This window comes from Amblyraja radiata, chromosome 6 (genome assembly GCF_010909765.2).
Source record: "Amblyraja radiata isolate CabotCenter1 chromosome 6, sAmbRad1.1.pri, whole genome shotgun sequence".
In the NCBI taxonomy this organism is placed as follows: Eukaryota; Metazoa; Chordata; class Chondrichthyes; order Rajiformes; family Rajidae; genus Amblyraja; species Amblyraja radiata.
This window is the reverse complement of record NC_045961.1, coordinates 35,639,600-35,657,584: the sequence shown is the minus strand read 5'-3', so window position 1 is coordinate 35,657,584 and position 17,985 is coordinate 35,639,600. Positions and strand designations below refer to the sequence as shown.

The window sequence follows — 17,985 nt, the reverse complement described above, 5'->3', positions numbered from 1 at the left end:
TTTACTTTTCTGTGTTTTTTTTTTGTCTTGTTTAGTTAAGTTTTTGGTTTTTAGGTTTGTGTTATGGGTGGGGGGTTGAAACAGGGCTTTCTGTCTCCCTTCGGGGGAATGCGACTTTCTTGTCATATCTCCCTTCTCTGCCTCCGTCTGCGCTGAGGCCTAATGGCGGAGCTGGCGACCTCGAGGCTCCGGAGGCAGAGCCTGTCAGGACTCGCCCTGGGCTCGCTCCCATGAGGGCGGCCCGGCTCGGGGCTGGAATGGCGCTCCCGTGAGGGGCTGAGACGCTCCCGTGAGGGCGGCCCAGCTCGAGGGTAATGGCGCTCCCGTGAGGGCGGCCCGGCTCGAGGGTAACGGCGCTCCTGTGAGGGCGGCCCGGCACGAGGGTAACGGCGCTCCCGTGAGTGCGGCCCAGCTCGAGGGTAACGGCGCTCCCGTGAGGGCGGCCTGGCCCGGGGCTGAGACGCTCCCGTGAGGGCGGCCTGGCTCGAGGGTGGAACGGCACTCACGTGAGGGCGACCCGGCTCGGGGCTGGAATGGTGCTCCGGTGGCCTGAGTCCGGGGTTCGGCCACGGGCCAGTGGACGACATCGTCAACAGCTGCGTCCGCTGGACTGGAGGGTGGCAGCTTCGACCGCCGCGGAGTTTGAACCGGCCCCTTTGCGGAGCTCGGTGAGCCGCGGGACTGACTTACCATCGCCCGGTGGGGTATCGCCTCACGCAGAGGGAGAAGAGGAGGGAAGAGACAGCAGCCCTAAGATTTTTGCCACCATCACAGTGAGGAGGTGCTTGGTGGACTCACTGTGGTGGATGTTAATTTGTGTTTACTGTCTGTTCTGTTGTTTATTATTGTATGTATGGTTGCAGGTAACGACATTTCGTTCAGACCGTAAGGTCTGAATGACAACTAAAGACCCTAATCTAATCTAATCAATACCTGCACTGAAACATCTACACTTGCCCATATCAATGACGATCTAGGCAAGAAGATTCAAGTCATAGCAGACCCAGCAATTATGTTACCTTACCATTTGTTTTCCTCTGGGGTGAAGCACTGCTGTCTCCAGAGTATGAGATGATGTGCTCTTTCTTCAACGTGACTGCTCAGTGTTTCTGCATTACACTTAATAACATAAAACAGTTCTCTATGGTGTTCATCACCAAAAGAATGGTTCTTGAAGATTGCACGTCCCTGTACACTTTCAGATATATGTGGTGTTTACTTTTCAACTGATACTGAAGAGCAATAATCTGCTCTGATGCAGCAACAAGTAGACTCTTGATTAGAGAGCCCTGACAGTCCACTGAACTGCAAAGGTTGATCTTTACCTGTGTTTCAATGAAAGTTTTGTTTAAAGACACAGCAAGGAAACGGGCCCTGTGGCTCACCGAGCCCATGCTGAGCATCGGTTACCCATTTACACTAGTTCTATGATATCCCACTTTCTCAAAGAATGAATATGCTCCATCAGCTATACCATCAAGTAGATGTTCCTGATATTATGGGACTGCAGGCTATTCAGAGATAGACTGAATCTAAAAAAAGTACTGGTGTGCCTTCTTCATGTTTACATTTGTGTGTTGGGCCCAGGACAGGCCATACTAAATGTTAATGCCCCAGGAATTTGAAGCTACTAACTTTCCACCACCGACTAAACTGGCCCGTGGTCTCCTGACGTCCCCTTCCTGAAGTCAACGATTTGTTCCTTGGTGTTGCGGGAATCTGAAGCACATTTCCCAATGAGTTAGTGGTACTCCCACAATATTTAATAGGTATCTGAACCAGAATTTGAATCACCATGCCATGACCAAGGACTGGAAAAGGGATTAGTGAAGATGGCTATTTGACGGCCAGCAAAGATTCGGTGGGCCAAAGGTCCTTTTCCTTATGATCGTGATCAATTCTTTCTGGTCTCCCTCACTTTTTATTTTTAAGGTCATAACTAATAGGAGTGAAATTAGGCCATTCAGCCCACTGTCTACTCCGCCATTCAATCATGGCTGATCTATCTCTCCTGCCTTCTCCCCATAACCTCTGACACTCTTACTAATCAACGATAGTTGATTTTTATTCCTTCACTCATGCTCTCTGACCCATATATATTTCATGCTCCATGCTCTCTGACCCTTATATATTTTCCTCTCTGCCAGTCTCAATGTTTCAGACACACAAATGCTCTTCATTTCCTTTCCCTCTGACTTCCTGGCCTCACTTTCTTTCTCTTTCTGATGCCTCGTTCTATCTCTGCCCGCAAGTTCCATTCTCTCTCTCTTTCCCCCTCCCATTTTCCATCTGAACTGTTGTCCCTAAAGCAATATTCTCTCCTTCTGTTTCCATTTACTGTCGCCTTAAGGGCCTGTCCCACTTGCGTGTCCTTGGCACTCAAATTACGCGACCTCATGGTCGCGTTGAGCCGAGACGGTCCCGCGAAGGTCGCGCACGATTTCATGTGTACGCACAGCCGTCTGGAGCATGTGAAGTCATTTGAAGATGGACACAAAGCAGGAATAACTCAGCGGGACCGGCAGCAACTCTGGAGAGAAGCAATGGGTGATGTTTGATGTCGAGACTCTTCTTCAGTCTGAAAAGAAGGGTCTTGACCCGAAACATTGAGAAAAACATTTTTCACACAGAGAGTGGTGAATCTCTGGAACTCTCTGCCACAGAGGGTAGTTGAGGCCAGTTCATTGGCTATATTTAAGAGGTAATTAGATGTGGCCCTTGTGGCTAAAGGGATCAGGGGGTATGGAGAGAAGGCAGGTACGGGATAGAGTTGGATGATCAGCCATGATCATATTGAATGGCGGTGCAGGCTCGAAGGGCCAAATGGCCTACTCCTGCACCTATTTTCTATGTATCTATATATCTATGAAACGTCACCCATTGCTTCTCTCTAGAGATGCTGCCGGTCCCGCTGAGTTACTCCTGCATTTTGTGAATATCTTCAATTTTCTTGGCCCCGCTCTGGGAGTAGAAGTGGGGGCGGATCCGGACCACAACGGCCGTGAGCCCCAGGCCGAGTTCGGCGATCGTTTGCCTGCTTCTGCTGCTGTTGAAGGTGAGACGTTGCATCGCGCCAGAGTCTTGTCCCTGTCCCACTTTGGCCGTCAGTTCCGCGACAGGCCATTGGCGCCCGAAGATTTCGTTCACTGCAAGAATTTCGGAGCCCGCGTGATGTCGGGACCGGCCCCGCACAACTCCATACCCCTCCACGCTTCTAAGTGGGACCGGCCCCGCACAACTCCATACCCCTCCACGCTTCTAAGTGGGACCGGCCCCGCACAACTCCATACCCCTCCACGCTTCTAAGTGGGACCGGCCCCGCACAACTCCATACCCCTCCACGCTTCTAAGTGGGACCGGCCCCGCACAACTCCGTACCCCTCCACGCTTCTAAGTGGGACCGGCCCCGCGCGGCCATACGGTGCCCGTACGCCTCAAGCGACCACGAGGTCGCGTAATTTGCGAGCCAAGCGCACGTAAGTCGGACAGCCCTTTACTGTCTTTCTCCTAGGAAACCTCCTGTTCCCTATCTGTCCAGCTCGGTTACAGACTTCGAACCCTTGTTTTCTTTCCCTGCACTTACTGTTTCTCTTTTTATGTTCGCGCCCCTTTCTGTCCCTCTCTGCATCGAAGGGAGTTTCCTCCGGAAATTAAAGCTCTTGTCCATTTCTAACACACCCCGGATGTTTATCCTCGTTGCTATTGGAGTGTTCTGCAATCGTCGACCGATGCAGCAATGCCGGCGGATTCTGCTAGCGCTCCAGGTAACGGGACCATTGGGGGACAGGGACAGGGACAACCTGCGGAACACGGCGAGACGTTCAGACAGACGATGCAAGTTATTTCGTGTTGCAGACTGAAAGGAACGTGCTTTACGTAACGCTGAGTATTGGCGAACAAACACTTTTCTACAAAAGCTACTTCCTTATATCAAACAAAGAAAACCCTTTGAATTGGTTCTGAAACCACTTAAATCTCATTATTTGTTGCTCCGTAAAACACGCGTCCTTGTTCAAGCTTATGTTACTTTTTAAAATTCCTCCTTTTAAGACATGATGTCAAATTTAGTTTAATGATGCATGCTCGTCGCGCACTTGGGTGTCTTGCGGCAGCTGTGTTTAATGACACAAACTTATTATTTTATGAAGAGGGAATTCAAAAGGCAGACACATAGAAAAATAAAGAAACACATTGACTAGTGAGAGGGTCCTGGAAAGATTTCCCAGGAAGGTACCAGGGATATTGAACTTAACTTACATGGAGATTGTAACCACGACGGGATAAGAGTGCAGAAGGAGATATTGATCAAAACGCAAAGTGCGAGAGTAACTTCTTGGGTCAGACATCATCTCCTCCAGGTCTCCTCCATTGCCAGAGTGAGCAACAGCGGAAATTGGAGGAACAGCACCTCATATTCCGTCTGGGGACCTTGCGTCCGGATGGCATTAACATTGAATTCTCCCAATTTTGCTAGCCCTTGCTGTCTCCTCCCCTTCCTTAACCCTCTAGCTGTCTCCTCCCACCCTCCCATCCGCCCGCCCTCAGGCTCCTCCTCCTCCTCCCCTTTTCCTTCCTTCTCCCACCCCCCATCAGTCTGAAGAAGGGTTTCGGCCCGAAACGTCGCCTATTTCCTTCGCTCCATAGATGCTGCTGCACCCGCTGAGTTTTCCCAGCAATTTTGTGTACCTTCGATATTCCAGCATCTGCAGTTCCTTTTTGAACACATCATCTGCAGAGAGACTGGACAGGCAATGTTTCGGGTCAAGTCCATTATTTGTATTGATTGTATAATAAGGACGGAGAAAGCTGGAAAAGAAGTGGGGAAGGGACAAAGCCTGATATGTGATAGATGGAAACATGAAGAAGTGGTTTGATTGTGAAATGGATTGAGTAAATGACAAAGGCTGGAGATGAAAATGAGACAAATAGGTGTCGGATAAGGAGACAAGGGGTGAGATGTGAAACCATTGGAGAACGAGGACAGTGGGGAAGGAGGGAAGGAAGGGCAGGATAGTGGGAGAAATAGGTGTGGTGTTTAAAATGCTGAATGATTTCCATGGGATAAATAAGGAAATATTTTTTTGTTTGAAAAAATCTTACGTCCACGCTGACCATTGAGTGTCCATTTACTCTAATCCTATACTAATCTAATCCAACTTTATTCTCTCCACCTTGTTAACATTTCCCCCCATATATTCTACCAGTCATCTGCACACAAGGGAAATTTACAGCTAACCTAATTAGCCTACCAACCTACACATTTTTGGGATGTGGAGTAGCTAGAGGAAACCCACAAAGTGTTAACGAGAACATGCAAACTCCATATAGGCAGCACCCAAGGTCAGGATTGAACCCAGGTCTCTGGCACTTTGTGGCAGTGGCTTTACAAGCTCTCACTGTGCACTCCCTTTGTCATTAATAATAGATTTTGATGCTGTTCCCAGGAATTGGAGAAGATTTTCAGTGTTTTCTGTGATGCATTTTAGGCAGTCAAGGGCCAGGGATTGCACCACTAAGTGTTTCTGGTGCTTGTCCATCCTTAGTGAAATGTTTTAATTAAGTGAGAGGCAGTCATTATTACCAATGTATTGGAAGTGCTAGGAAACCTATTTCTTTGCATCTATTTTCACCAAAGAGAAGGACATGGAAGACAGTAATATGCAAAGGCAGTTTGAGATTAAGAAAGAGGAGCTGATGGGGTCTTGGAGCATTAAGGCGGGTTTTCTCCAGTTGCTCAGGTTTCCTCCAACACTCCAAAGATGTCCAAGTTTGTAGGTAAATTGTCTCTAGTGTGTAGGATAGTACTGGTGATTGCTGGTCGACGCGGATTCGGTGGGCAGAACATCCTGTTTGTACGTTGTATCTCTAAAGTAAAGTTCTCTCGGCATAGGTTAGGTCCTGGAGGACTGGAGAGCAGCTAATGTTGTTCCTTTATTTAAGAAGTGAAGTAAATAGAATCCAGGGAATTATAGGCGAGTGGGACTCGTGTTAGGGAAGCTGTCGATTCTTTGGATAGGTTTTACTTGCATTTGGAAGAGAGTGGGTTAATTAGAGACAGTCAGCAGAGCATTGGACATGGCAGGTCATGTCTTACTGACTTGATCGAGTATTTGAGGAGTTGCCAAAGGTGGATGATGTTTGACTGGATTTTAGTAAGGTGTTTGATAAATTCCTCCATGGTGGTCTGATCCAGAAGATTAAAATGCATGGGATTAACAGTGTCTTGGTGGTATGGATTCAGAACTGGATTACTGATAGATGAAAGAGGGTTGTGAGGGAAGGCCGATATTCAGGCTGGATGTCTGTGACCAAGCTGCCTCACCGACCAGGTAGGGACCTAGAAATATAGTTACCCCCTTCCCCCCACATTAAAAAGTCTATTTCTCCCACAAACAAAACACAGGACTCACTAGAACTACAAAAAAAAAGTGAATTAAACGGACGGCTGCTGGTTAGCAGCCGTTCCCCAAGATGGCTCGCCAAGATGATGCAGCTTTATATGACTTTGGGTAGGCCGCATTTGGAGTATTGCGTGTAATTCTTGTCGCCCTATTACAAAAAAGACGTGGAAGCTTTGGAAAAGGTGCAGAGGAGGTTTACAAGAATGATGTCTGGACGAGGAGATATTAGCTGCAGGAAGACATTGGGCAGACTTGATTGTTTTTTCTGGAATGCTGGAGTTTGCAGGGAGAACTTATAGAAGTATATAAAAATATCAGAGGCATAGAAAGGGTAGACAGTCAGAATCTCTTTCCCAGGATGGAAAAATTAGATATTCGAAGGCATAGCTTTAAGGCGAGATGGGCAAAGTTTAAAGAAGACTGGATTAAGTGGGACCTGTTGGGTCCCATGTTCACAGCAGAGTGCAGGCCACAACATTCAATGTCATAACATTTCAAGCAGAGTGCAGGCCGCAACATTCAATTTCATACTATTTCAAGCAGAGTGCAGGCACACCACATTCAATTTCATAGCATTTCAAGCAGAGTGCAAGCCACCACATTCAATTTCATAGCATTTCAAGCAGAGTGCAGGTCACCAAATTGCCAAACAACTCATTGCATTGTCATTAAGGGCTAACAAATCATTTATTGCAAGTACATTGCAGACTCACAGTTCAGTTGATTCACAGCTTAGAATCACAGTTGTGGACTTTCCCTCGCGATCTTCCAGAGTGACCGACTCACATCCAGGCATCCGGGGTTTTATAGTCTTGTTTCCCCCCCCCCCCCCCCCCCCCCCCCCCCCGCAGAAGGGGCATTACCTTCATCGTGGTGATTGACAGGTGAGAGGACCGAGGTGATTGACAGGCTGATCTCAAGATTTTTTAAACACTTATAACTTTTTTATTTTTCATCGATCAGAAAAATCCTCAGGGCTGCCTCAGCGGAGGAGGACTATGAGTAAGATGGCCAAAAGTCATAGCGATATATGGTAGCATTTTTTCTAAAATCAATATACAGTGCAGACAGGAAGTGGTCAAGATGAGACTTTTAGTTATATAGATGTGTTGGGCAACTTTTTTACAGAGGGTGCTGAGTGCCTGGAATATGCTGCTGGGGTTGGTGGTTGAAGCTGATACACTTTGGCATTTAAGAGACTTTTGGACAGGCATATGGATATACAGAGAATGGAGGGATATGGATTATGTGCAGGTAGATAAGAGATGGTCTTTGCATCATGTTCTACACAAACATTGTGGGCCAAAGGGCCTGTTCTTGTGCTGTACTGTTTAATTTAGTTTAGAGATACAGTGCGGAAACAGGCCCTTCGGCCCACCGAGTCCACACCGACCAGCGATCTCCGCACATTAACACTACCCTACGCACACTGGGGGCAATTTTTATATTTACACCAAGCCAATTAACCTACAAACCTGTACGTCTTTGGAGTGTGGGAGGAAACTGAAGATCTTGGAGAAAACCCACGCAGCTCACGGAGAGAACATACAAACTCCGTACAGACAGCGCCCATGGTCAGGATTGAACCGGGGTCTCTGGCACTGTAAGGCAGTAGCTCTATCGCTGCGCCACCGTGCCGCCCCTGGTCTATCTGTTTTATGAAACCTACGGTCATTGAAATTATGCTGTTATTCTCAATTGCCAGTGCATTCATCTTTTTTACAAATGTTCTTGTTTAACAGCTGCCAGGAAGAAGTGTTTAGTCAGTATTCATGATGCGGTGAAAGCTGGCGATGTGACGGAACTCGAGTTAATGGTGAAAAGTGGAGCCAGCATTAATGAAGTGGATCCCATTCACAAATTTACACCATTGCAATGGGCAGCACACTCCGATAGCTTAGAGGTGAAAGCTATTTGTCATTGTTTACTTGTATTAACAAAATGTATAGTGTATTAATTGAGATACCACCCCACAGAGCATATCAACATTTTGTACATAATGGTTATGGGCTCGATGCTCTGGGTTTGTGTAACCTGGCAGCTAAATTGAGATGGGAGCTGCTGGATGCAGGGAATGATCGCTTTGCCATCAATGACTGTTAGCCTTGTTTCGCAGGTGTGCTTCCCAGGCTCGACAAATAATTAGGGAACAGCAAGTTTTCCAATTTTTATTCCCAACTGCAGCATCCCTGGACCCATGAATTTAGCAGGGCCAGTTTCCTGAGCTTGCCCCTTTGTAAAAGGGTCTCTCTAAAAACCTGTGGGTCTTGTGGTCAGAAGTAAACACAAAAGCAAAACTTTTAGAGAAAATATGTGAGAATCATAAAGAAAGACTAAAGAAAGATATAGAGATTGTGACTGCAATCTTTAGTGCGAAAAAGCAAAATAAAGATAACCCCAGACACGGTATATAGTTCCATTCCACCCTCTTGTACCTGCCACTAGTCAAGAGTGTTTTATTATCATATGTCCCGGATGGGACAATGACATTCTTACTTGCTGCAGCACAACAGAATATGTGAATATGTAAACATAGTACATAACGGGGGAAGAGAAAAAAAGTTCAATAAATAACAAATATAGTACAATAATAATGTAGTCTTTTGCAGTATATTTTGATCTTAGCTGCCTTTTGTCCTTTTTTTCCTTCTCATTTTTATGCATCTTAAAACTTATTTCAGATCAGGGTAGCGTTAAACTGTTTCCTTCTTCACAGATGCTGCCAAATCTTCTGAGTGCTTCCAGCCTTTCTAGTTGTATTACATCAACAGAAAATATTTCTTATTATATTTAACAGCAGATAAACTCATACTAACTCATTCCCATTTACCAGGTGTCTTCTATTTTCTGTTCAAATTTCTGTCAAATTATTGTTGAAGTGGAGGTAATAGTAGAATAGAATGCCTTTTATTGTCATTCAAACAGCTTGGTTTGAACGAAATTGCATTTTCTACAGTCTTACATTACAAAATAACCCAAAACCCACACTTAACACAGTTTACATAAACATCCATCACAGTGAATCTCCAACATCTCCTCACTAAGACGGAAGGCAAAGTCTTATCTCTTCCCTTTGTTCTTCTCCCGCGGTCCAGCAGTCCAACTGCAGCGTCGAGGCGAACTGGGGCTCGGACTTAAAGCCCCCGGCGGGCGATGGTAGGTCCTGTGGCCGTTTAAGCCACGGCGGGCGATGTTAGGCCCCGCTCCGAGTCCTTTAAACCCCGCGATTCCAGCGGGAGAAGTTACCGTTGCGGGATCTCCGAAAAGCGGTCTCCCACCAGAGACCTGCGAGCTCCCGATGTTCCTGTCCACCGGGCCTGCGGCCGGAGCCTCCGAAGTCGGGTCGCAGCCGCGCGCCATCACAGCTCCTCCTGCTCCGAAGATGGCCAGCTCCGCGATGTCAGGTCCGCAGGCTCCGCGACTGGAGCCCTCGGGTTGGTTCCGGCTCATGATTAAATCCTATCTATTCATGATTAAATATATTTAATTATAATAATCATTCAGATATCTGTAAATCAGCCTTTTTGTCTTAACATTTGTAAAAATACAAACCTAATCATACTGAGAATATTTATGATTCACTTGATATTGTTACAGTGCCTACACTGGTTGCTATGGCATGGTGCTGACACAACTGATGTAACTCCCAGAGGTTGGACAGCCGCGCACATTGCAGCCATTAGGGGTCACGATGCCTGTATGCAGGTAAAGTGTCTCAATTGTTTATATTCTTCTGAACTAAAATGTTTTTAAATAATGAAACTATTTCATGTTGGTGTTTGGGGCACGCATTTTTTTAATGAGCTCTAAAATAGGAGAGGAGAGATAGGTGACTGAATGCTGCATTATTCCTCAAATGTTTTATATCAAAATTCAACAGATTGAGGGGATGAAGGTCAAGTTTCTGTTGGCCATAATAATCTTAATATTATCTGTAAGCAGCATCGTGGAAGATCAAATAGTCACAGCTAAACGATTTAATATTTCTCTTGTATCCCTCAGTCCTTTATCCCAGGATGTGAGGCAAGGCAAGTGCAGCTCATATACTCATTTATCACTCCATCAAATCACCATTAATTGCAACCAGTGCAAAAATCCATACCATTGGGTCATGAATACTTCCTTTGAAGTTTGGATTATGATTTGTTATTCTAGATGCAGTGTTTTTCAAGATTTGTACTTGTTACTATTTTCATTATCTACTTCAGTTAGCCTCATTCCCAGAAGTCATGCTTCTCAGCATGATGTTCATGTTGTGTAGTCTTGAAGTGATTTCAGGTGTTAACATGAAAGCAGCCTAGGCACAATATGTGTTTTTCTCCTCAGGCCTTGGTAATGAATGGTGCAAACCTAACAGCGAAGGATGATAGAGGTTGTACTCCATTGCACCTGGCTGCTTCACATGGACATTCATACACTCTTCAGAGGATTCTTCACAGTGGTGTGGTAGTTACCTGTTTGGATCGATTTATATCAACTGTTAATTTAATTTATTCAGAAGAGGATGGTTAATCTGGGGCTGTGACCAGGAAACTGGAATAGATTATCATAAAATATCCATCTTGTTCAGTGTTCTTTTTCAGACCGTCACCTGATGATAGTTAAATGTGGTTGAATCTTAATTGCCACGGAATAGACCAGCAAGCCACCCAATTGCAGTTAAGGATGCACAACAAATGTGGAGCCATGTATAAAATAAATTTAACGTGGAAATATAAAGATTACAATAAAAAGTAGTCTAAAAATATTTGCGTTTATTATGCTCAAGTATATTGACATTAGCACAACAAATGTGGGGTCATGTATAAAATAAATTCAACGATGAAATGTCTAGATTACAATAAAAAGTAGTTGAAACATATTTGCTCTTATTATGCTCAAGTAAATTGTCTTAGATGGGACGTTAACACGATTGGACAATTTGAATACTAAGCAAAGTGAAAATGCCTATCTTATTTTACTTTATCAAGGACTTGGGAAATGCATGCATACACAACTCCAGTTCAGCGCTTACTGATTTGGCAGCTGTAAATCACCTTTTATTTTCTATTGTTTATCCTTAGGGTACAAATCCAGCTGATAAAAACAACTGGAGGGCAGTTCACTATGCTGCCTTTCATGGAAGGCTGGGTTGCTTGCAGCTTCTGGTCAGGTGGGGTGCAGACGCGAATGAAGTGGATCAAGATGGGAATTTACCAGGTATACAATTGCTGTAATCTCTGAGGTAGAAGGTTTTCACTGGTAAGAAATACTCAATTACCAGAAGTACCAATTAAATAACAATGTATTGAAAGGCTTGAGCCTGCAGGCACATGTACCAGTCTTTTGTAAAATGTTCTAACACACTATACCACAAATTCCATTTTTTAATACACGTGTTCTTGCTTGGATATACTTGTTCAATCAGATTATTCTGACATATTAGGACACACACACATGCGTGTATCTGACATTGGTTGGAATTTATTAGGGTAAAAGAAAGACTTACTTTTATGTTGTGCCATTTACGTTCCTTTCAACATTTCTCAAAACATTTCACTGCCAATTAATTACTATTTTTTGTATTTGGAAGTGTAATGCAGAAAACAAAGCAGCCAATTATCCTGAGCTATAGGAAGAGGTTGGGCAGGCGAGGACTGTATTCCTTGGAGCGTAGGAGGATGAGAGGTGATTTTATAGAGGTGTATAAGATTATGAGGGGTAAATGCACGGAGTCTTTTACCAAGATTAGGAGAATCAGTGGACATAGGTTTAACGTGAGAGATTTAATAGGAATCTGAGGGGGAAACTTTTTCACACTGAGGGTAGATGGAATGAGCTGCCTGAGTAGTTAGTACTAATACATTTTAAAGGCATTTGGACAGGTACAATGTCAAGGATAGGAAAGGTTTCGGGGCTATGGGCCAAACATGGGCAAGTGGGACTAGTTTCAACTGCACATCTTGGTCGGCATGGGCAACCTGGGCCAAAGGGCCTGTTTCTGTGCTGTATGACTTCCAGCAGATTCCCATAATGTGATGATAACAAAATAATCAGTTATTGCGATGTTGCTAAAGCTTGCCAACCCTTCTTCTCAACCGTTCTGTGTGATCTTTTTATTTAATTTATTTATTTATTTTTAAAAATTTGTTTATTTTATTAGAAGTTAATACAGTACAAAACAGTACAGTGGAACCTAATTTTAGGTGCCAACTATGTCATACCGTAATCCATTCTATGTACAACCTCTAGTTTTATGTTATGAGAAGGAAGTAAGCAAGACAAGAAAAAGAAAACAATAGAAAGGGGAAAAAGTGGAAAAATAGATGGTAGAGAGTAGAAAAACGTGAAGTGTGTATAAAAATAAAAAGTGGAAAGTAGAAATAGAAGAGAAGGCCCCTTAAAAGAGAATTTTTCAAATCTGTATTCGGAGATGTAGATCTATCCACGTCATGAACTGAAATCAGCAATCCTTATGGTGCCGCTGCATCACATGATTCCAAAAAGTCGATGAAAGGAGACCAACTCCTTAAGAATTGGTCATATTTATCTATTAGTCGGAGTCTCATTTCTTCAAGGTGTGCTATGTCCATCATATTCCTAATCCACATTTTAACAGTTGGTATGGTTGTATTTTTCCAAAATTTAAGTATCAATTTCTTTCCAATTATTAACCCATAATTAAAAAAAACATTTTGGTCTTTATTTAAACAGGTATCTTCTCCTATTATTCCAAATATAATCCATTCCATTTTGGGTTCTATTCTTGACTTGAAGAGCTTTGTAAATATATCAAATATATCACTCCAAAATTTATTCAACTTTGTACATCCTACAAATGGATGTGTTATATTAGCGTTTTGAAACAAACATTTATCGCATCTGGGAGAGACGTTTGGATAAAATTTATTCAACCTCGTTTTTGAATAATATAGTCTATGTAATAATTTGAATTGAATTAAATTATGTCTTGCATTAATAGAACAGTTATGTGTATTCATCAAATACTTTTCCCATCTATCCTTCGAGATCTTTATCATTAGCTCATTTTCCCAATCTTCCGTTAGTGCTTCTGTTGAGGGTGATTCTCTATTTAATATATTATTATAAAAGTATGATATTAATTTTTGTGAATCAGCCTTAATATTCATTGCTTCTTCTAAAGGGTCTAAAAATATAGTTTGAAATCTATGTGTATATTTCTTCATAAAGTCACATACCTGTATATATTTAAAATATTGATTATCCTTCAATTTAAATTTTAATTTTAATTGTTGAAATGATAACAGTTTGCCCAATTCATACATATCCCCTACTTTCCTAATCCCCAGTCTATCCCATTGTTGATATGTGTTGTCGATGAGAGAAGGTTTGAATGCGGGGTTGTTCAATAGTGGGGTTAGTACTGATAAATTATTTAATTTCAAGGATACTTTTATTTGTTTCCAAATTCTTATTATATTGTGAATAATTGGGTTCTTCTTATATATTATACTATTCAATTTTATCGGTGAGAGCAGGATCGTTCCTATATCGTGCGGATAGCACTCCTCTTTCTCCATTCTTATCCACTCCAACTGCTGAGTGGAACTATCCAGCCAGTACATTATGTTCTTAATATGCACTGCCCAGTAGTAATACATAAAGTTAGGTAATGATAAACCCCCAACTTCTTTAGATTTGCACAAATGCTTTCGTTGAATTCTATGTGTTCTGTAATCCCATATAAAATTAGTGATAGTGGAATCTAGTTTTTTGAAAAAAATATTTGGAATATATATTGGGATCGCTTGAAACAAATATATTAATTGTGGTAAGAAAGTCATTTTTATAGCGTTAATTCTACCTATCAATGAGAGCGGAAGCGTTTTCCAAAATTTAATCATATCATTCAGTTTATTTAATAGTGGTATAAAATTGGCACTAAATAATGATTTGTGTCTTCTCGTAATTTGAATACCCAGATACTTTAATTTTTCTGTTGCAATTTTGAAGGGGAATTTTAGTAAGTGTCTCGAATCCTGTGGTTTTAAAGACATAATTTCGCTTTTATTCCAATTTATTCTATATCCTGAAAAAGAGCCGAATTCCTCAATTAGTGTTAATAAGGTGGGTATACTCGTTTGTGTATTAGTAATATATAAAAGGATATCATCAGCATATAGTGAAATTTTATTCTTTGAGTCCTTAGTGTTATATCCGTTAATATTCGGGTGATTTCTAATCTTTTCGGCCAACGGTTCTATCATAAGGGCAAATAGCAATGGTGATAAGGCACACCCTTGATAAGTAAAATTTTGGAGATAGCGTATTGTTAGTTAGTATTCTTGCCGTAGGTCTATCGTAAAGTAGTTTAACCCATCTAATAAAATTCTCTCCCATATTGAATTTTTGGAGTACCTTGTATAAATACTGCCATTCTACTTGATCAAATGCCTTCTCTGCATCCAGCGTGACAACTGAAATATCTTCATTGTCCTCATTATGAGAGTACGTTATATTGAAAAGCCTTCTCAAATTATTAAGTGATTGTCTTTAGAGTATAAATCCCGTTTGATCCGTATTTATTAAATTGTTAATATAATTATTTAGCCTTCTAGCTAGAATCTTTGCTAAAATTTTCTGATCCGTATTTAGAAGTGAAATAGCTCTCCAGAAGGCTTTCGACAAGGTCCCACATAAGAGATTAGTATACAAACTAAAAGCACACGGCATTGGGGGTTCAGTATTGATGTGGATAGAGAACTGGCTGGCAAACAGGAAGCAAAGAGTAGGAGTAAACGGGTCCTTTTCACAATGGCAGGCAGTGACTAGTGGGGTACCGCAAGGCTCAGTGCTGGGACCCCAGCTATTTACAATATATATTAATGATCTGGATGAGGGAATTGAAGGCAATATCTCCAAGTTTGCGGATGACACTAAGCTGGGGGGCAGTGTTAGCTGTGAGGAGGATGCTAGGAGACTGCAAGGTGACTTGGATAGGCTGGGTGAGTGGGCAAATGTCTGGCAGATGCAGTATAATGTGGATAAATGTGAGGTTATCCATTTTGGTGGCAAAAACAGGAAAGCAGACTATTATCTAAATGGTGGCCGACTAGGAAAAGGGGAGATGCAGCGAGACCTGGGTGTCATGGTACACCAGTCATTGAAAGTAGGCATGCAGGTGCAGCAGGCAGTGAAGAAAGCGAATGGTATGTTAGCTTTCATAGCAAAAGGATTTGAGTATAGGAGCAGGGAGGTTCTACTGCAGTTGTACAGGGTCTTGGTGAGACCACACCTGGAGTATTGCGTACAGTTTTGGTCTCCAAATCTGAGGAAGGACATTATTGCCATAGAGGGAGTGCAGAGAAGGATTCACCAGACTGATTCCTGGGATGTCAGGACTGTCTTATGAAGAAAGACTGGATAGACTTGGTTTATACTCTCTAGAATTTAGGAGATTGAGAGGGGATCTTATAGAAACTTACAAAATTCTTAAGGGGTTGGACAGGCTAGATGCAGGAAGATTGCTCCCGATGTTGGGGAAGTCCAGGACAAGGGGTCACAGCTTAAGGATAAGGGGGAAATCCTTTAAAACCGAGGTGAGAAGAACTTTTTTCACACAGAGAGTGGTGAATCTCTGAAACTCTCTGCCACAGAGGGTAGTCGAGGCCAGTTCATTGGCTATATTTAAGAGGGAGTTAGATGTGGCCCTTGTGGCTAAGGGGATCAGAGGGTATGGAGAGAAGGCAGGTACGGGATACTGAGTTGGATGATCAGCCATGATCATATTGAATGGCGGTGCAGGCTCGAAGGGCCGAATGGCCTACTCCTGCACCTAATTTCTATGTTTCTATGTTTCTATAAGAACCCGGTTCATCTAAAGCTTTATCTTTTTTTGGTATAAGTGTTATTGTTGCTTCTGCTAGGGTTTCTGGTAGTTTATTTTCAGTATAAGCCTGCGTGTATAAATTGAATAATCTTGGTACAATTGACTCCTGAAATCTTTTATAAAATTCATTACTAAAACCGTCTGGTCCTGGGGTCTTCCCATTTTTCAGTGAGTTTATTATTTGTTTTATTTCTTCATTAGTAATCCGTGCTCCTAATTGCTCTTGTTCTAAACTATCCAATTTTGGGAGCTTGCAATTATCTAAAAAATTTGTGATTTTACTTACATCTGTATTTATTTTAGATGTATATAAATTATGATAAAATTGGGCAAACCTCTTATTAATATCCTTAGGCAGTGTTAAAAACTCACCCTTATCCGATTTAATTTTAGTAATAGTTTTTTCCTTTTCTCGTTGCTTCAGTTGCCTCGCAAGTAGTTTATGTGGCTTATCCCCAAATTCGAAGTGTGCTTGTTTTGTAATTTGGAATAATCTTATTACTCTAGCCGATAGTATTCTATTGACTTTATATTTCAATAAAGTTATCTTATTATGTTTATTTATGGTTGGGTCAGTTGCATTGTCCAGTTCGAGTAATTTTATTTTCTGTTCTATCCGCTGAAGTTCTCTTTTATTTTCCTTATTTTGAAAACTTTGGTAAGAAATTATGACACCGCGAATATATGCCTTGAAGGTTTCCCATAATAGCGGTGCAGAAATACCCGGCGTGTCATTTATTTCGAAAAAAAGTTTTATTTGTTCTTTTATATACTCATAACCCTGTGGGTTATTTAATATGTGTACATTGAATGTCCAAAAAGGTTTTATACTCGGCATTCCCTCAATTTTAAGTATAAAAGTCAATGGTGAATGATCAGAAATAATACTATTATGATATGATGGTTTATTCGTATACGGGATTAATTTTGTGTCCAATAAAAAATAGTCAATTCGCGAATAAGTTTTGTGAACTGATGAATAAAATGAGTATTCCCTACCACTTGGATTTGCTATTCTCCAAACATCAGCTATGTTATTATTTTTTATATAAGTATTTAAAAATTCACAGGTCTTAGTTTTAACAAGACGCTTCCCTAGCTTTATTGATTTATCTAAGTATGGATCTATAACACAGTTAAAATCTCCCCCCATTATTATATTTTGATAATTATGCTCTGCGATTAAATCTATTATTTTCCTAAAAAATTGTGGGTTATCAAAATTAGGCGCGTAAATATTTATCATAGTTAATGGTGTATTGTAAATTTCTCCCGTGACTATAACATATCTTCCCTCTTTATCAGATATAGATTTCTTTAATTTAAAAGGTATACCCTTCCGAATTATAATGGCCGTGCCTCTTGCTTTAGAGGTGAATGAGGAGTAATAGGTTTGACCTATCCAATTTGCCCTTAATCTGATCTGAGTTTGTTGTTTCAAATGTGTCTCTTGTAGGAAAGCAATATCCATATTTAATGATTTTAATTGTGCCAGAATTTTACCCCTCTTAATTGGCTCATTCGCACCTCTGATGTTCCAACTACAGAAGGTGAGACCTCCGATATTTATTCGACTATTATCTTGCATTGGCTATTATTACCAGACTGTATGATTCATGTGATGCAGCCAAGTACCTCGGAATCCCGAATCCAGAGTTGTCCTTCATAATTTCTACAGTAGTTTTACATCTCCTGACACTATTAAACATAATTAAGGGAAAGAGAAAAACATAA

General features: G+C 41.8%; 1 protein-coding gene across 1 annotated transcript in view; it reads left to right on the top strand.

Moving 5' to 3' along the window:
* Positions 1-3,656: 3,656 nt before the first annotated feature.
* ankrd42 (ankyrin repeat domain 42) overlaps positions 3,657-17,985 on the top strand; it is a 36,459-nt gene continuing 22,130 nt past the window's right edge. Inside the window, exons 1-5 of the mRNA XM_033022528.1 lie at positions 3,657-3,764; positions 8,144-8,304; positions 9,999-10,106; positions 10,728-10,847; positions 11,465-11,600. Coding sequence (XP_032878419.1) covers positions 3,737-3,764; positions 8,144-8,304; positions 9,999-10,106; positions 10,728-10,847; positions 11,465-11,600 — 553 coding nt within the window. The 5' untranslated portion in view covers positions 3,657-3,736. The remainder of the gene's footprint in view (positions 3,765-8,143; positions 8,305-9,998; positions 10,107-10,727; positions 10,848-11,464; positions 11,601-17,985) is intronic.